General features: G+C 45.3%; 1 protein-coding gene across 2 annotated transcripts in view; it reads right to left on the reverse strand.

Annotated features, from left to right (window-relative positions):
* Positions 1-18,829, reverse strand: part of dock8 (dedicator of cytokinesis 8) — a 45,773-nt gene extending 26,944 nt beyond the window's left edge. The window contains exons 1-8 of one of the 2 annotated variants that reach the window (XM_040195064.2): positions 18,493-18,829; positions 12,002-12,101; positions 7,813-7,988; positions 7,207-7,278; positions 6,349-6,457; positions 3,021-3,230; positions 2,177-2,262; positions 1,564-1,630 (exon numbers count right to left, since the gene is read on the reverse strand). In XM_040195064.2, coding sequence (XP_040050998.2) covers positions 1,564-1,630; positions 2,177-2,262; positions 3,021-3,230; positions 6,349-6,457; positions 7,207-7,278; positions 7,813-7,988; positions 12,002-12,101; positions 18,493-18,545 — 873 coding nt within the window. In that variant the 5' untranslated portion in view covers positions 18,546-18,829. Of the gene's footprint in view, positions 1-1,563; positions 1,631-2,176; positions 2,263-3,020; positions 3,231-6,348; positions 6,458-7,206; positions 7,279-7,812; positions 7,989-10,081; positions 10,426-12,001; positions 12,102-18,492 lie in introns of those variants that run through there. The other variant, XM_040195065.2, reaches the window with a different exon arrangement.
* Positions 18,830-20,723: the final 1,894 nt, after the last annotated feature.

Below are 20,723 nucleotides of genomic sequence, written 5' to 3' on the forward strand. Positions count from 1 at the left end.
AAGTGGGCTCGTCTGGTAGGAGAGTAAGAGGAAGAAGGTTACTAATGCCCGCAATAAACCCAGAGAGAAACGGACATTTCGCAATCGCTTTAGCTGTGACGAAAGGTTTCTGTTTGCATGCCATCTCTAGAATATTCTATGTATCCATTAATCTAGAAATCCTAAATAGGCTCCTTTGTTAGGTCAAATCCTGAGTCTGTACCTTGGATGATGAAGCAAAGAGGGATGGTTAATAACTAAAGTATTATCTGGAATTATATGAACATCTGCTGCACATTCCACAGATGTGAAACAACAAAAAAAGATTCAACATGCAAACAGAGCAGCGCGATCCCCACAGGACAGAGACGAACGTCAAAGAGGCAAATCAAATACTACGGAGGAGCAGGAGAAAAAGAAAGCAGTGCACTGAAGAGTTGGATTCAGGCATTTGCCGCTGACCCATTTACCCTCACAGCTCGAATACAATTCAAACTGTGATAAAACAGGCCTGGCAGTTTCTCCTTCACTCAGACTGAGGCACATTTCATAGCTCTTTAACAGTCAGGGTCTGTCTCTGCTCAATGGAACAAGCAGGATGTGGAAAAAACCTCCTCAAGGACACACTTCAGAGTAACACTGGATGAAATTATTCATCTTAAGTGAATGACAATGCAACACTTCAGCGCTGCTCTTATGCATAGACATGGAAACAACTGAAAACATTCATGTACACTGCTCTGATATATTTGGGAAATATATCCATACGGTGGGAAGCTTATCCTACTTGCGTTGTCCCGAGACCGGCTTATATGAAGTCCAACTTTCAAAAATATGGGGCATTCAACCGCCCCGTCTCACCCCGAGGACCATCTTTAAAGCTGTCCATCGTGCAGACAAGCTGGAAGCAGCTGAGAGGAGGACAGGACCAGTGGCTAAAGCCCCTTCTCATCTTAGAGGTCCACAAGCACTTAACGTACCAACTAAATCCTTCAGTCCCTTTACCCCAAAACCATCCAACCGTGTAAACCCACAGAAAACATGCAGACGGCCGTGGCTCAAAATGGGGGACTGGAAAAATAGGGCGCAGTATTAGTAGTTCTAGAACCAAAAGCATGATAAAGCCTAATACCTTGTAGATTACACTGATCCCTCAATGCCGACTGCCAAAAGAAACTACCAGACCTCCCAGCATGCAACAGCTTCCGTAAAACACGCGTGGAAACACAATCAGACAACTAGAAGATCACAGTTTGATGACATTATTGGGACTCTATTCTGTGATGTCATCATTGACTTAACTTCCTGTCAAGAATCAGTGCGTGACAAGGGTTCATCTCTGGTAACAGAGATGAACCCTTGTTTTCTCCATTGGATGTTAGATTTCAACTAATAAATCATCAGTGATGGACAGTTAACATTTTACAATAACTTCTACTAGTAGTAGTAAACTACTACTGCAAGTTAAAGCTTATAGAGAACGCAGGACCTGTGGGCCCAGGTAGGCCAAACAATGACACAATAATAAATCCTGATATGCTTTAAATCAACGTTAGAAACTAATGTAAAGCAAAGTACTCTTACCTTTTTCTTCTCTTTCAGGTCATACAAGGCCATAGTGGCAAATACTGGCTCAATGTCGATCTCAAACCTATGAAGCCGAGGAGGAAAAGGACAGGACTCATTTTAACACAAACAAGTGAGACATATATTTAACATACTCAACGTTCGTGGACTGGTGGTTCATTTTACTTTGATCATATTCCAGTCACCGAGATAATTGTTGTATAAAATGTAGCACAGTAAGTGACAACCGGTTTGAACTGAGGGTTAAATGAAGGGAGGGGTGAAGCTTCCAAACCACTGCAACATTAACAATGAGTTGAGTTGAGAGAGACAGAGACAGACAGACAGAAACAACAGCCCCTGAAGGGCACAGCCCTCCTCCACTCTCTCTTATTGCATCTGTCACATCTCCTGCGAGCCTTTTTCAAACAACCACTCAGACTTTTAAATCATGATCAGATGTGACAGACAAGAATGTACTGTATGTTGAATGCTTGGCAAAAGGTCATTTTCAGTAAGGGGGAGTAGGAATAATTCCCCTTTAACATCGCTAACTGTTGGTTCCTTGTCCAACATAGGTCAGCTGTTTGAAACCCCCTCTCCTACGAACTTATGAAAATGCATGACATACTTGATGGCCTGGCAACGGACCAGGATGCGGTCTCCAGTGTGTTCTTTGGGGCAGTCGGGGACGGGCCGAATCTCCACTGCGTCTTCCTGAAAGCACAACAGCAGAGGACGTTTTCAAACAATGCAAAAACTAAATGGAGAAGTTGATATATATATATATATATATATATATATATATATATATATATATATGAGATCTAGGACATTAAACTAGATACATATATGTTAATGATGGAAAATGAATATTTAAAGCCTTAAAGGATACAGAACTAAATCCATTTACAGGCAAGAGGGGTGGAAACTCAGGATTAAAAATGCATATATAATCCCTCTCTTAATAGTGGAGTTGTGTTTGCAACTCACCAAAACATTCATGTTTTTGTAAAACGTTTTGTACTTTTCCTGTCCATTTCTACAAAGGAAAGGAAGAGGCCGAGGAAAAGGTGGAAGTGCATGTCATAATAGAAAAATCTACAGATTATTTTCTTGTTGATAATTTAGTTACTATCAAATCAACTATCAAAAAAATGAAATTTTCCCAGGGCTCAATGTGATGTCTCAAAATAGCTTGATTTGTCTGGCCAACCGTTTCAACAGTTTTAACTTCAAAGAACCAAGAATACCAATAACAATCAGAACATTAATAATTCATGAAAAATGATTGTAAATCCATCAACATGTCCGGCAGGTGCCAAAGATATTGATTGACTGTAAATAAAGAAACCAGAGACACCTCATATCCCATTAGGGGTCTAAAGCATTGTATAGGAGATGTGTTGCATGACTTGAACAATGGTCGATAAGCCCGCATCCACTCAAGAGTACCAACTCTCCCTGTGTCTGACCTCGTCAGCCGGTGGGTAGAGAGCAAACAGCTCCGGGTGTCGGTTCCCGTAACGGGCCTCCTGGTTGATGCGGTCCAGCTCCTCGTGGCTGCTGAAGGCCAGCAGCCCCTCCACCCTCCGGTCCGGGGTCAAACACCGCAGGTTAAAGTCGGAGGATGTCAGTGTGCGGCCAGAGTCATTGCTCAACCCCTCTAGTGTTGGAGACTTGACCTGGGGCAGAGACAGAAGGAGAGGGTCAGGGGTTGGAGGTGGGGGGAGGATAGAGAAAATAGTGTTAGGACAATGAAATGTGATTGGGAGGAAAAGAAAATAGGACATTAAGGGGTATAAAGGCAGAATATCCAAAAGGGATGTTGTGCGTAAACCATACTGCGTGCGGGGAAAGGATACATAGTAGATTAATGTATGTTTGGATTTTACTTCCATTCAAACTATTATTTATGGGTTTGAGTAGGCAGGAAGAAAAGGGCATCAATACTCGACAACCTCATTATATTGTTGCCTCATCGCTAAAATATATGACGACAAAATTATCAACTGTATACTTCCACAGCATTGTGAGAACCGTCAAAAACATTTTCAGCAGAGACAACCAAAAGCTAACGGGCATTAAGGCAGTTTAGACTGTTTGTGTATCTGAGGGGAGACGATTGTCCGATCAAGGTTTAAATCAATGTAGATCACACACAATACTTATTATGTAAGTATATATATTCATGTTCACTGTACGCTACAGAGAGTGAAGTGACACGAGTCCTGCGATAATGCTCAGCAGCTACTTCCATCCGTGTTGTAAACACAATGTTTTAGCTGTATTTTCCCAGTTAGATACATTTAAATAGGATTAGGGCTGGGTGGCATATCAGTTCAAATGGTATAACATTTCCGTACAGTATTCATTTCTTTGCCATATTTACACCTCACCGCGAAGCGCTCAGCGGTCGGAGCTACATGTCTTACGTGTGTTGATGAATTAATGTGTTTCCTTGAAAAAGCAATATGTTCACACACACACACACCGGGACACCGTCAGAATCTTTCTAAATAGCGTGATATGGATTTTTGGCCCCGCGGCCCTGCGCGGGATATGAGGCTTTCGAATGTTGTCATGCAATAGGTTGCTGTGACAAACTCGTCAGTAGAGATATTGATGCATTGTCCATTAGCTGATCAAGCTCTGTAATCAAGTGATCTGCCCACAGGCTGAACGCTAAATGTTGCAGGCAAAGAGGCTCACTGGCCCTCAGAAACAACCGAAAAAGGAAAACAAGCTTGCAAGATACAGCTCATTTTTTACATCCAAATGGCCAGACAGCAACAACACGGACCCGTGGGAATAATGTAATCAGCTGACTTAACATAGCAGTGCGATATGTAGATGTAGCGCTCAAACGTGAGGGTGTAATCAAGTAATCAAGAGGAGACACGCACAAACCATGTCTTCTGTTGTAAAATATTTATTTACAAGAGCTTACCCACGTTTTTCTGCTGTGCTGTTTGGAATAGACTGAATTTGTATATTTGGTGAGTGCCAATGTATTGATACATACCACCAACATACTTCCACAAAAATATTCAACTTCTGATATTAACATAAACCAACCAACCCAAAGTAGGCCAACGCATACATTTTTTGAGCCTGTGGCTTAGAGACAAAATAGCATTATCTCAAGAGATATTTAACATATCCAAAAGGTGGGAAGGACCTTTAATTCCGGTTTAGAAATGAATTACCATTGAACTGTGCTAACGTTAGCTGCTTGGAGCCGCCGCGGTCTCTCCGGCTGGAAGTGGCACCATGTGCAATTACTCAGACTCGGCTACGGGGCAGTGCACAACCTCACTGCTCCCATTCTCCGTCCTTCTTGTCTCTTTCATTCCCGTCACCCATGACTCTCACATCCCAGCTCTCAAACCACCGGCAAGGACGGGCCGAGCTTCCACCCCGCCGAAGCTTCAGGGACCATCACAATAGTGCGTTCTCTTCCCCCTCTTTGTGACTCTTTTTGGCACGCAGCTCATGGGAAGCCTGTGGCAGTAATAAGGGCTCCATAGTCGGGGTGATTAACCAGGCTTGCCAAGGATGGGGTGATGGGGGGGGGCGAGTGGGGGAGGGGGACTGGCTGGTGGGGAGGGATGGCTAGCGGGTGACGCTGACTGGGACGTGGATTGGCTGGGACTGCCTGATGCTGGGAGCTGGGGATGTGGCCATTCTGAGACAAAAGAGCTGGCAAGATGGGAGTGAGGGAGGACGGGAACTTGGCTCGTAATAACGCCGGCCGACTACTGAGGCAGGGAACCGTGATGGAACAGAATTTAGGCACGCAGGCCGACGCTGGCAATTTGACAAAGTTTCAGAGGAGAATATCCACAAAACGGAAAGCACCGCAGCTCCTCGACGGTCGGGCTACAACACGTGGAGGTTACAGGAGATAGAATGAATGATATTCCGGTTTAGTTCCGTGCAAGCCGGGTGCAGAGCAAACTTCAAAAGAGCCTCTTCAGGGGGAACTGAGATAGGAATAAGAAAACACTGTTGTGAGCACTATTGGAGGGCTGCAGCCCGGTCTCCCACTCCTCACTCACATTGCACACCCAGTATCCAGAACGTCTTTCAAGCCTTGATCAGTGTGGACGAGCACAGTGCTCCCACTTAGTGGCTTTCCCCTCACAAAACACACTTTAATTACGGCGTGCAACATATTTGCATTTTAGAACAAATCTTTTTGTATTTTGAAGTTCGGCTTTGGTGATTTTTTTGGGATATCCATTTATTTGATTTCTTGCCAATTCTTTGATTAGAAGATCCCTGGTCCTGATCTATAACATCTTGTTATTGTTTTTTGCAACTTGCAATGTAACTTTTGGATGTTATTTATTTTCTTTAATGTGGTATAAGTGCCATCTATTAGGCTCTGTTTGTTCAATCATGTGTGACATTTACATTTTGGATAGAGGCAGGTTACTGGAATTATTATTATTATTATATTAACAAAATCTGCCAAAATAAACAAATCCCTTACTAGCATCATGGTGACTTGTGAGGGCGTTATACGGTCTTTCTCAGGATGCAAGTTAAAACATTACTGTGTGTCGTGACGGGTACATTTCCATTACTTTAATGGGGCCTATAAAAAGGTTGCAAGGTTGATTATGGTGATGAAACAACAAAGCAGCACGTGTAAGTGCCAGGTCTTTAGTATGGTGAAGGACAAGGCGGGAACACTTCAGTCAGTGGGGCCGCACTGCACACGATACAACACAATGAGACAAGTACGTCTCCTTACCGGGTAACAAATAGTCTGAAGGTGTCGAGTGCGTGTCTTACTGGCTTCTGCGTGTTGTCTGGTTCGACGTCAGACTCAAAGGTCTGCTTCCGAAGGAGTTTGTGTAGGCCTTCCCGCTCGGAGTACGCACTCCAGCCATCGCCCTGGCACCTATGCACGCACAAACACAAACACACACACGCGCACCAAGTTAGTGACTGACACTTAATGGTCTCAAACACATTAAGAACACAAATTACACAAATGAACTCTTTACAAGGCACACCGATTAGTGAAATCCATTCCTGGTGAGTACATCATGAGGCTGATTCAAAGGATGCAAAGAGTGTGCAAAGCTGTCATTAAAGCAAAACGTGGCTACTTTAGGAATCTACAAATATAAAATGTACAATGTAGAAAAATAAAAGAAAGAAAAAAACATCAAACAATATTATGTGTCCAAACTTTTGGTGGCACTGTGCAAGTCAACGGATACGCCTCGGAACTTCTAATCAAACCAGTTCAGCAAACAAAACCAGAAGCTTCATGCAACATAGTGTGAGTGAGTGTGAGAGAGAAACAATGTATCGGAAAGGAGATCAAAGCTGCTAATGTCCATCAGGATCTCTCAGGCCTCCTTTTTCCTGTGTAACTTCTCAGACAGTTGTCACCAGTGTGACGGCTAAGAACCACCGAGGGCATTTCTACTGGTATTTGCAGGCTCCTTTGTTAGAATACTGCAGCTTGGCGTATTTTCTAGTCCGCCATTTCTAAATCGTCAACTCAATTTTGTTTTGAGGCATCTGTCAAAATATCTGTGTGAATATTAGCCATAAATCAGCCAACTTCTACTGCTGTGAGAGTCCAGATAATTGTACCCATGTGTTTCTGTGGGAGGGGGAAGGGGGGAGGGGGGTTACCTTCTAGAGACCAAAAGCCACGGCTGAATGTAACTCTTCACGCAGTCCCTCACATGTGGATCCAACTCCAGTCTACAAAGAGAGGGACGAGGAGGATGAGACGTCACACACATGGTCACACCCACAAGCATTGTAAACATTCGCAGACAACTGGAAACCTCACATTCCTCCTCAATCGCAATCTGTACTTCACGGTCAAGGTGAGGAACAAGTGAATGCTGTGAGCGAGTTTAGATTGCATGTCTCGGCACAAAAGGAGTTAGTCTGACAACATTGAAGGTATTTAAAAAAATATAACTGCTACTTATTTTGTTATGGCATAGATTCTCCTAAGATCTGTAAATCCCTGCTAACATCTTTTGGCTTTATACACACGCAGTATGTATGTCTAGATCATGTCATAGTTTTTTGCAGAGAAAATAGCAAGCATGTTTCTAGATGGACTTGAGAGCTGACAATGCAGTGGAACATCTTGTGTTATCATTCTTTTAGATTTTTACCATTTTTCTCTGGTAATTTCCTTTAACTATTTAAAAGCATTCCATTTCACCTTCAGGGAGGCTTTTTATAGTCAGTGGGTGGATTATCAAAATTCCTGTGACTCACCCATCTTCAGGGACAGAGTGTCTAACAGTGCGACACTCCTTCTCCACCTGCTCCACCTTCAGGTCATCTTCGGGGAAGTCTCCGAGTTCCTGCATCACAGCCAAGTCTCCACTTCTTAACTGTGACAACAAGAATTCCTCCAGGTCCAAAGGCTCCACCGCTTCATACGACGAGGGCTGCAGAAAGGACAAGGGGAGGGTACAATTAGGACACAGAAACCAATACCACCGTATCCGGAGGACTTCTAAAGGGTAAATGTTAACTGTGTGCCAGTAAAGCATGTATGGATAATCATATTAAATCACATAAATGAGATAAGTGAGAGACTTCAGAGAAAAGAAATTGCACCAACCAATGAATAAGCAGTGTTGTTAAGCAACAACACACAGTATTCAAATAGTCCCTTGTCCTTATTTTTAAATCTTACTAATCAAATTTTTCTGACCTATTTTTATTCTGAGTGCAATCTTATTATTAAATTGTTTTGCATTATTATATAACAACAAACAACAAAAGGAATAGGAAAAACAAAACAACGACAAAAAACTTTAACTTATAAAACTATAAATAGGTCATTAATTAAATGGAAACATTTCAAAAGAATTCATTTCAAAAGATACTACCCAATTGTATTTAGCAACTACAATAGATTTAAGGGTTATCCTGCATGATTTAGAAATACAAATGTATTGAAAATTAAATATTGTGTATGAAAAGCTATAAGGGGATTGAGGAGTCTGTTCAGTCGATATCGTACAGAAGTGCTGAAGAAAACGAAGAGAACACATTAGAGGTGGCACCAGACAAGTTAATCATGACTATTTTCTAATACCTCATACCTGTAGTAGAATAAAGGGGTGGAGTACAAACTAAAATAGGAACTAGAAGAAAAATGGTCTGTATGTGACAGAAAAGACGTTTTTTTCTGTAAACCTATTTTTAGACTAGATCAAAAGGTACTTTTATGTACAGTGCAAATGGGCTGAAATTTCCATTCGGCTCTTGGAATCAGAACATATTGTTGAAACCGCCAGTGCACACGATGAGATGCACTCCCACTGGCCCTCAAAGGGGAAGAACAGACACACTTTTCATCATCAGAGAGAACCCAAAAGGCAAAAAACCCCGATCGATGAGAGAACACCCGGCCGGCTCCAATAGGACCGTCATGGAGCAGGTGTCTGCAAACTGGGCACAACTCCAACCGGAGTACAGTTGGTACACTGTCAAGCTGAATCGGGCAAAAGCTTTGAATTAATCCTGCTTTACAATATCATTCCGAAATGTAGAGTTTTCAAAAAGAAAACATGCCTTAACCGTTTGCAAAAAGAATACTAAGGCTATTTATGGTGCACACTGTCCCACACAGGAAACATCTGCATGACAGTCATGACATGACTGAATGTGACCAAAAGTGTGCGTACAGAGAGAGAGAATCACAGGGACAGGCGTCACTCTGGCAGATAACGTGCACACACAGAGGAGGTATCGGTAGCTGAAGCAACAAGGCGAGTCACTGCAGTGCTCAAAAGTAGAGCAAATTCCATTTGCCTACAGACATGTTTTTGCACATCATTTGCCCTCAAGGGATATTTTTCTCTGCTACATGGGTAAGTGCAAGAAAGGAGGCACATGACGGCCAGATGGAAAAACTGTATCATTATCATATATCAATCTGAATGATGGGTCTACAATACGCACCAGAGCTCCCGCTGCTCTTTCTAAAGAGGAGGCGTGATCTTTGACAGAGTCTTCTCCATCTGTGCAGAGTTCAAACGATCATCGGAGCATGGCCTCTTTTTCTCCCCTCGTATGGAGGCCAACCAAAGGCAATTCATGCAAATCTATTCAAGCCTCTGATCAGCGAGAGTCGCTCATAAGAAACAACAGAGGGACTAGCTTCTTTGCGGTTTATTGCGGCGAATTGAGATTGCAATGCTTCCTCCAACGCCATCTACAACTGTTACCGTGCAGACAAATGCAACAATAAATAAAACAAGTTCCACTCGACTTAAAATCAATCTCCACAATCACAATTGGAACATCTATTTATTCAAAGACAATAACTTGTATTTTAAAAACGCCAGTGTTCTCGATTGGCATCGGCGAAGACGAGCAGGGAGGGAAAAAAAGACACGTGAAGTTTTTATGACACAAACTGCCCCGTTTGACCCGAATAACAACATCTAAGACCAACAAGTTCATCTAGAATCTCGATCTCAAGTGTCTCTAAACAGCAGCCGTGTGCGTTAGGAGATTGGAGACTTACCGTGAGCAAATCGCAAAAAGCGAACCATAAAAAAGGAAGCGAACAAAATGGCCCTTGTCCGGAAATGGGAACCTGTCACTGTGTGTGTGCGCCACTACTGACGCTAAATAGTAGCTAAAACTAAGCCCCAGCGCGGAGCACGGATACTTTTTGAATCGATTCTCATTTTCCTAGAGACCAACAACTCCAGGAGGTCTGGGAGGAAGCGATCAGCGTCACAAAAAGAGGAAGAGGTTTTTACAGCTTTAAGCAGAAGCTGAGCCTCAAATTGCTGTCAAAACTTTGTGTAGGTTCACAAGCTTCTTGCAGTTGAGAGCTGAAGGCGGAGGAAACCACAATACTTTAGAGGAAGTGACATCAAGCAAGGCGTCCCTCCATCAACCCGGCTTTCAACAGACGGGAACAGAAACTACAGACACACACACGTGCATGTTGCTTATGCACACATGCAGCTTTTCCTCCTCATCTCTCAATGTGCTTATGAAACAGACAACACCGGTTAGTCAACATTCCTCATATTTAGGGAATAAAAATAGCAGAAGAGTAAACGAGAGGGTGAATTATGATAATCGACAAAAGTGATCCTCCATTCCTCCGCCCTGCTCCTCCTCCTCCTCTCAACCAACATCTCTCCCTCACCCGCGTGCCACACGAGACTGCTGAATAATGGGAAACTATCATCCCGGAGATTATGGTATTAAAACCGCTCTCCAGCATTCCCAAATCCGGCCATATTAAAGAATCGGCGGTGTAAGCGGGCCCGACCAGTGTCCGTCGGTAGCCGAGGCACTGACCCACATCCCGAGCAGGTCAGAGATTGCATGCCGAGGGCCCGGGGTGGGACGGACAGGTTCAGGCGCTCCTCCTCAAACACTGCCAGCTAACGAGCTCAAGGATCATCACTGGCGTAAGTATCAGGAAGGGCCTCGGCTCAGTTGGCCACGCGCACGGATATGGTAGGAGACTTAGCGGCTGAGCCCTTTGGAAAACCCCCAATGAGAGCGATGTAGGGCGGCGGAGAGAGCGAGAGAGAGGGAAGAAATGTGAGCGGAAAAAGGCTGGAACAGAAAAGAAAGGCAGGATGACTGACAGAAGAATGGTTGAATCTGGGAGGCAGAGACAGAAGTTCAGAAGGTACCGCTGAGCGAGTAGGAGAGTAGTGGGAACAAATCCCAGCTAAGGATTACTGTGCATCACTCAGCAACTGTAATAGGCTTCAACTATGGAGGCAAAAAAAAAACCTACCCGTATTCATTATATAATTTTCTGCAGAAACTAAGAAGTTGTGGGTTGCAGGCAGTGTCAGCCCAGTATTTTTTTTTTTAAAGCGTGTTAAACCGGGACTAAGTCCTCATCTCATCTACAGTAATAGGAAGAAATATTCCTCAAAATGAACTTGGCTCTGTGGTAGAAATGTGGAAGGATGTTTTTGTAACTTACATTACGTTCCAATTATAATCTTTGAGACTACACAACCCGCTGAGTCAGACACTCGCAGCACTAACGACAGTGAAGAGGATTTGAAGAAGATATCAGCCTTTTGGTGGTGAAAGCGTGAACACTAAAGCTGTGTGAGAGCAGTATTAGAGGTACCACGACGCTCACGTCAGAGTCACATCAATAGTATTAAAGACCGAGCAGCATTATATTCACATTAGGCATTTTCAGCATCCTCACTTCTTAGACACACTTTACATAAAAAAAAAAAAAACAACACTTGCAATGTTTGCTGCTTTTTCCCCCCCATTAGGGCTAAATAAATTCCCCCGTTGCTTACTTTCCTTGCAGAACACGGCTCCAATTCCAACAACTAGATATCCCTTTTTATGTGGGTGGCTGTGAATCAATGAGATGAACATAACTGGGATAACGTGGCTCTCAGCTGAACAAATCAGTTCCAAAAGCGAGAGAGGAGCTCACCACATTTAGGCACACCGAGGCCGACGCGTTTGAGCTGGTTCGGCTGTGTTGAGAGCTCTGGGTCCCAATGAAGTGTCGTCTGATCTCTGCAGAAGAGTGCCTGTACAACAAAACATGGAAACACACGGAAATTGAATAAACGGACGTTAAAATAGCTACGACCTCAACATGCATGAACACAGTGTGTCTTAATGAGAGATGCAGAAGACGTATCACCATTGTTCCTACTCGGATTAGGTTGAATTGGGTGGGGGGGGTCGGGGGTTGCAGCGATCCCATTCAAGCGATTGTTTGCTCTGTACAGAAGCGCATCTCTGCTGGCTGTGTGACGGCTTCGTCAGGCTGGCCGCCATAAAGGCCGTGGAATAAATAGGGTGTTGGGATTTAAGGGTCAAACTGAGCAGGAAATCAACATGACACAGGAATGGAGAGGTATTCAAATATATGGGCTGGTGTGTGTGTGGTGCATTGCCTGTAGCCGCCCGCAACAGAACACAGGAGGGCAATAACAAAGCAAGTGTTCCAATTTGTTGCCCACATTTCATCTCCACGCACCGTCTCCTTTGCAATTAATATACCAGATCATTTGAGCCCTTCCAAACCGCACAAAGGCCGCTTTATTCCCCACGGTACGCCGATGAAAGGCCAGGTTTTGTGTGGAACAAGCGCGTGTGTGTGCGCTTGTGTTTACTATGCGGGGGTCTATTTGCGCGTCGCGTTTTAAAAATAAATCGCTCGCACTTGCTCGCTTTTCTGTTCGTGCGAGTGTCAAAAACAGTTTGAGAGAGTTACAGGGCAAAGTCTTCAGTAAATGGGTCACATTCCCGACTGCTCCCCCTGTGGTGAATTCATGGGTTCATCAAGTCCCCACGTTAAGACGGCCCTCACTAATTACCAACACACACCAATAAGCGATGGAGAGCCAGCAGGTCGGATTCCACGAGGCTGCAGACGAGTCTGGGCGCTTTGTGCAAACATAAAAACAACTACTACCCCCCCCACCCCTTCTGTCGATCGCAGAACATGCTGAGTCAATGCAATAACTGCATACCTGGAGCAGTTTAGCCATGGGTGGGAGCAGTACACAAAGTGACACAAAGAGCTCCACTGCCAATCACACGTCCACTGAAAAGAACCATGGCCCTTAAATCATGAACAAATTAAAAAATATATATAATCTAGTGAAACATATCACATCACACATAAGCATGCCGATTTCCACAATGAACATGCGCACACACACACACACACACACACACACACACACACACACACACACACACACACACAGGTGTGTTTGGCCAGTGGCTCAACTCAACTGACTCATTAATCAGGGTTGTGTTATGCAACTGTAACTCGCGTGCCTGTTGACCCTCTGTACGTTGTCCTCACCGCAGCGAACGCGACACCCCAACATGACTCACGGCGCAGACCGCAGCCTGGAACGAGGTGGTGCGGCAGGTAATTCCTGCGCAAACACCTGAAGGCGGCTCAGTGCAAACAGAGGGCGAATTATTGGAGCAAACCCGCGTGCATCATCGCACATCGACTACTTCTCGTCAAGCGCAGCTCCCTGTAACGCAGTCTGGAGCGTAAAGGAAAAGGGCCTGTGGTTGAGAAAGAAAAACTTCATGAAAGGCTTCAGGTCGTCACGAGGAACGGCGACACGAGGAGCGGCGACCCGCAGCTCCTCACTTCAGCGGGGACCCATACAGGTCGCGGGTACCAGTCCCGCCTCAGACATTTCCCGCTTGGTCCGGTTTTCAGTTTCGCTTCATGCAGCCGAGTACCTTGACCCCAACGTGAACAAGAGAGCCTCTCCTTGCTTAAGGGCGGATGGGCGTGGTGAGATTGTACCCAAGGCAATAGAAAAAAACGAACTAAAAAAAAAAACTTGTAAAAGCTTCTCATAACTTGACTTAAAAAAAAACGAATAAAAAAAAACATGCCCTACCCAGTGTGCAGCTACTTTACCTCTAATGTGGAGCCCTCCCTCGACTTATCACATCGCCACTGAAGAGACAAAGCTCATGGGTGTCCGTACGATCACCCTGCCTACACGTTCTATCTGGGATTTTTCGTGTATTTACACACATTTTGTGCGTTTGTCTGCTTACTTGCAAACCCTGACATCTATAAAAGCAGGAGTCAGCTCTTGCTAGCTTGCAGCCTGAGCAGACATCATTTAATACCACGAGCGGACAAACAGATCGTCGCGGCGGGCGGCATCTGTCACGCTTGTTACCGGGCCCCTGTGTTGGTTACATAAAGCCAAAGCTGCTTTTGTCAGGAAGGAAGAAAAAAAAAAAACATTGGTGAAATGATCGACTGAGTATGAAGCGACGTCCTGATAATCTGTTCTTTTGTGAAAGCACCAAGCCTGAACATGTTACGAATTCTTTGTTGTGGATCCGATTCCAACAGTACCTGCACAACTTCAAGGTCATCGGTGGACAAAAGGTCAAGAGGACTCACCAGATACAAATCTGATCCGGTCTGTAAAAGACGCTGCTATCGATAGTAGCGTCTGGGGTTTGTCAGAGGGCGTTAGATCTCAGAAAATCATCCTAGCGGCTCCCTCACCATGGAGCAACGCGCAGGAGACACCCAAACATCTTGCACGCACGATTCCAAATGAGAGGTCAAGACGAATACCTATTTTCCAAAAACAACCAGTTGTTAACTGGCAGTGCAGCACCTATAATCACAACATCACCTTGGTCATGTTGGAGGATATTATTTATTACAACATCACTAAAAATTCAACCTGCAGCAGGCACACGCAGGTTTGCGGCAGCCAGGCTACCCTGAGGCGTTTTAGGTGCACGTTGTAACCTGGTTTCTTGTGTGCATACCGAAGTCACAATGCCACACACACGCCGAGGCCCCCGAGACAAAGCCAAAAGGTCTGGAAAGCAATTACAGAATCTCAATAAATACTCTGTAGTCGGACCTTTCAATTGATATCAAGGACATTAAGCTTTTTCCTGGCTGATCATGAAAGCCTGGTGCCAGGAGGTTTGGTCTTTGAGATATGGAGAGAATAGTTGATCAACACTGATGGAGGATTTCTTTCACGCAACTGCTGCCCGGGAATTGCAAGCGACATCAGACTGCAGCTATGAAGTCTGGCTGACTAGGGCGGGGCGCCCTTCCTGATATAATGGTAGGGGAAACACTGCGATCACATCTCATATCAGGCACATCAATTACAGCCTTATGACAATTGTTCGTGGCGACACATGCAGAGGTAGAATAACTATAACAACATGTTATAGGAATAGGCCTCTTCATCACATCCTCCTGTACAGAAAAGACAGCTTTGTGGTATGACCCCATTACTTCACGTATGAGCTATCCAACACGCTTCTGGTCTGCCAGTAATGCTGATAGACGGCATGCTGCCGAGTCATTTAATGGGAGTACCGCCAGCCGCTAAACAGCTGTTTTATGATCCTTTGGCATGATGGCTACACCACAGCACGCTGAAGGAGCACTTCTCAAAAAGGATGAGAGTCATTTTTAAGAGGTGCCCCCCTCCCCTCCCCAAACCACTCCCTATAGAAAGAAGCCTGTGCATACGCAGCATTCCTGTCAGCATTTCTGGTTAAGCAATCCTCTGATTGAGTCCTGCTCTAAAACTGCAGTTGCAATCCTTTTCATGGCTACACCCCCTCTGCCCCCCCCCCCCCCCCCCCCCTTCCTCTACAACGGCCCCTTCCGGTAAGCCAAATCCATCATTTTACCCATGATTATCTTTATTCACTACTCATGACGCAACTTCCACCCGGCATGTTGCTCACCCAGACGGAGTCATAGCACCTCCGCCCTTGAACCCCCCCCACACACACCCCACATCTGCTTTCCCATACAAGTCCTCTCTCTCTATCAGCTGAGCTATAAGGAAACACAGGAAAAAGTGTTGTGAACACAGGACAAGAGCAGGAAGGCAGACCGAAGGGATGCCCCCACTGTGCGTCTGGTGCCATCATGTGTCTCTCCGGACGTAATGGGTCTTGCTGCTATCAGCATCATCACGACTCTGCTTCCTGTCAGAGGGAGGCACGCATAAACACAGCCAACATTCGGCTCCGGGACAGAAACACGTGACACAGGGGGAACTTTAACACAGAACTTTAAATGCCTTAACGAATACACGGCAAGTCTTTCATCCGAGGTTCCTTTAGGGAAGCTATGTGATGTTTTGACCCCCCCCCCCATCACTCAAAAAGGCCCACCAGCAGCCAGGAAGGGGGGGGGGTCAACAGATGTCATCAACCAGAGCCCACAGGAAATCAGATGCAACTCAATCCGGGTCCGCCTGCCACTCAGGAGGATTGAAAGACAGCGGCCCCACGCCCACAGATGTCCCCACACCTGTTACCCTGGAGCACAAAGGTGGAACATCGCGGGTTCAGATACCTTCAATCCACTCGCCCACAACTGATGGGCGGCAACGGCATGTTTTCCTGACGTACTCTGACACCTCTTTTCCATTCCCCCTTTCAAGCGCTTGTTGAGAAACAGACATATCCTGATTTAAAACTGCCATGAGCAGAACAACAACAACAACAACAAAAAAAGTGAAGCACAACCCGAAGCAAACACACCGGAGCGTCCAGAGCGTGCAGGATTTCCTTCACACTTCATCCTGGTAGAGCGATAAGGGGAGGAACTGCTCCTATCGATATGTGTGTGGATCAAAGTGGATCAAAGATCATGTCTTACTGCACGGATATGAGATGTAGTAGTTTGTTAAGAGGCTTTTTCAGCATGGAACAGATTTTATGCCTTGTTCCTCTTTGTCAGAGAGGTTGGTTTGTGTCGGGCTTTTGTTGCCACAATTATCCAGGTCGTTTCACTTCATATAGTCTGGTGCATGTAGCATATGGGGGTATCTACAAATCACACACACACGTCCTTGTGCATAAGTGTTGGACCTGCAGACCAGGTAATCACCATGTCAGCGGGTCCGGCCATCATTACCCCTTTTTGTATAGTTTACACTACCCACAATGACCGACGTTTAAATCAGAGCCTGTTTCCAGGAAGTATTGACATAATTGTACGTTGGCTGTAACACTACAAAACCACAAGAAATTGTATTATATCTCCAAATATGGAATACTAAATCTATTAAACGGTCAAGGTTTCCATATAAAAACGATTTCACATTTCTTTTTAAGAAACAGTGTTTCCGCATTACCACAACAAGGGTTGAGAAATCCCCATCACCGGTAAAACCCGTCTCTTGCATCATCGCTTGTTGGCCGTGCCATTCAACACTTTGTGCACATTCCACAAGCCGCCGCTTTGCCGCGGCGGCCGTCAAGCAGCCGCTCTGCTGGCTCATCACTGAATTCACACCGTGACCCCGAGATCCCTCAGCAGCTGAGCTCAGCTCTGCACGGCACCGAGCGGATCCATCACCTCTCCTGGCTGCAAGAAAACACGCAAGCTGAAGACGTCATCCCTGGGTGTAGCTAGCGGACTGGTCGCTGTTTGTTGTTCTACTTTGGACCACTTTCAGAGAGCGTTCGTTCGTGTGACCTACGGATCGATGGGGGATTGTGAAAATATTTCAGGAATTTACATTGATTTGGATGGTAAAGTCATGAGGGCGTGTGAAAACTGCAGGAGCAAGGGAACTCGTATATTTGGGGGTTGGGATTGCTTCATAGACTGGGAAACACAGGGATTTAAAAAGTTAAATGACTGTTTAAATCCTTGCATGAAAGAAACAAATCCAACATCCTGCAATGCAAAGGAGCCCTGGTTGCACGTTTAAACTGCTGCAAAACTCATGAAGGCAAATACCCGGTTGGACCTGCTTATTAAGTTGGCCCCGGAGAAACTTCACGCCTGTGCTGCTCCTCAAAAGGAAGTACAAGTGTATTTATTTTTTGATGAGGAGGACGGAACACAATGGACGAGTCCACGTTACACGCTTCCTCCACACCTGCGGCCGGAGTCACAGCAGGAACTGTGACCACATCCCTCCTCGTTCACAGCAGCTGTGAAGGGCCAGTCAGACCTCACTCACCACCGGAAGCAATCACATTAGAACCCATAAATATAGAACCAGCATCCTCGCGGGGGAGGAAATGATGCCGTTAAAACACGGACCCGACGTCACTTGCGGCAGTTTCAGCCGCGTGAATAACGCAAGAAGCGGATGACCGGTCACATGGTTAGCCACTATCACACAGAAGTTCGCTAACTTATGCGCTGTAATTCCTGGGAAAAGTTGGTGAAGAAAGTATCCCGGTTGCTTTTAATCCTCCAGGCTGCTTTTGTTTGCCCCCTTTTCGCATTAACATTCATAACATGTGGCTGCCTGCAGCGCGCCGATGAATCCCGTCCAACTGCCAAGCAGAGCAGCGAGAGTTCACACCAACTAAACCCGACACCCAAAACAACCGGCGCGAACCCGCGGGGCCACTCTTCTTCTTCTTATTCTGCCTCGTGCGGTTATTGTTGTTATTGTTTACCTGTTTATTTTCAGAGCGAACGCGCGTCGCTCCGCGCTGTTCAGGGACGCCATGAGCGCGAGGGGGTCTGAAGTCCGGCTCGGCGGCGTCGGTCTCCGCGCGTTCTCGCGGTCAGGGGCCGCCTCGCTGTCACCGACGCGCGCGCCGTTGCGTCGCCTCGCTACAGCCCGACTGTCATGGCAACACTCGCCTCTCGGTGGTGGCAGCAGCTTTCGTGGGCGTCAACTTCCGCGTTTGATTCGAGCCGCCCCGCGGAGGGAGAGGAGGCTATACGCGTGTGTTTATAAGCGCTGGCTCACACACACACACTCTCTCTCTCTCTCTCTCTCTCTCTCTCTCTCTCTCTCTCTCTCTGTGTCTATGACGTAAAAATCAGGGTTTAAGAATTTAGCTGAACCCTTATAGCTTGCAAACTATTGAACCATATTAAAAGCTCGTTCTAATAGAAAAGCTGCAGGGATTAAAGGAAAAAATGAATAACGTCGCACTTCCACTTCCCTTCGCCTGGAGGTCAAAGGGTGTTTGGTCAGATGACTGAAAGGAACTTTTTGTTCTCATCAACCACGTTTGCAAATCAGCATGGTCGGGAATTTCACTAACTAAAAACAGGCTTGTTTACTTCTGCCGTTTGCATTTACGCTTTAAAAGTTGTGAAAGTGGTGTTCACAGTGAAGCTTGGCAAAACAATGATATGGGAGGGAGGCCGCGTTCTCCTCCAAATGAAAGCTGTATTCTGCTTTTTTTTTTTTTTTTGTTCAAGGAAAAGACAAGGAAGAAAAATAAATTGTCACACGCAGGCTGTGACTTGTTGTGGAACTATCAATGTTCACTGAGCACTGTATTAGTCAATGTAAATGAGATGACATTAACTGTAAGATAAGAAACCAAATTATGTAGCATGCGATTTGCTGAACTATCCTTTTACTCACAATACTGTAGAATCCTACTTTTCAGTTAAGGCTCATGGATTTCGGGATTTCAGCCCTATGAATGGTTTCTGGGTCTCCACTGTTCTATTGAATATCCAGAACTAATAAATTTGCAAATGCTACTGTTTATCCTCCACGACAAAAGTGTCCCAATTCACTCAAAGGTCCATTATAAGTGAAAATATACTGAGGTTTCACCTTTTCACAAAACACTTTTACACATTAGTGCAAAACATGCTTTACGTACAAGTGATAAACTTTAGCAGATACATCTGAAAACAGCCTGTTATTGTAGACATCACTCTGCGCAGGGCAGCTCAGACAGAAGTGAAGTTATAAAAATATTTTAAAAACACATTTTAGAATAGTGGGGGACTTTAAAGGGAAACCACCAGCGTGAAGCCGAGTTCACTCATCATTAGGAGCTCCCAGTTTGGGCTCCAAGTCAACACGATGTTTCCTACTAGACGGGGCCACTACCTGGGGGCCTAATGGTGCAGTCAACCCGGATCCCACCAGGTGACATTCACTCATGTGCTCTGGTTTAGAGCCGGTCGGACAGGAACTAGAATGGGTAAAGTTGTCAGTATGAATAGTGGTCTAACAACATTATTGCGCAAGTATTAAATTAAACCGTGTCTCATCACACACTTGGTTGTTAGTTTTCTGATCGTTCTTGCACCAACTGCAACCAAACTGTGTCCCTTCCTCTTTGCAGTTTGCAGTTTCTTTTTTTGTGATTGGTTTAACTGAAATGAAAGGCTGAACTCCTGCTCTAAGAAATATATTTGGGCCGTATAATCTGTTTCTTATTAACATCTAAGCGTCAATTGAGGTGGAATAAAATAGCTTAGCTCAAATCGTTTTAGAGTGTTGAGGTTCAAGCCGCCTGTCGGTCAATTCGTCAGGGACAAGTTTGGGAATACCAATGTGGGAATGGCGGAAAGCCTTTCCCGTGTCCGGAGCCTGGTGATCCTTCTTGCCGTTTTCCAGTGATGACCCTGTTGTGTGCATAGCTTCATTCCAAGTAGGTATTTCATTGGCTTATTTAGGCTGGAGGCTGAGGCCAAAAAATGTACCATTGCATCATCACTGAATCAATTGAGGGCAGCTTTGGCTGCAGTGAATTTGTCTTCACGAGGGCTCAAAACCTCTGTATATGACGACTGCTGTTTTGCCACGGAGCCATGAACCTGAACCTGAGCTCGAAGGTTGTCGTGGCCGAGTGGTTAAGGCGATAGACTAGAAATCCATCTGGATTTGGATGTGCGCTCCCATACCCAATCCATCCCCATCCCCCAA

This window comes from Gasterosteus aculeatus, chromosome 13 (assembly GCF_964276395.1).
Source record: "Gasterosteus aculeatus chromosome 13, fGasAcu3.hap1.1, whole genome shotgun sequence".
In the NCBI taxonomy this organism is placed as follows: domain Eukaryota; kingdom Metazoa; phylum Chordata; class Actinopteri; order Perciformes; family Gasterosteidae; genus Gasterosteus; species Gasterosteus aculeatus.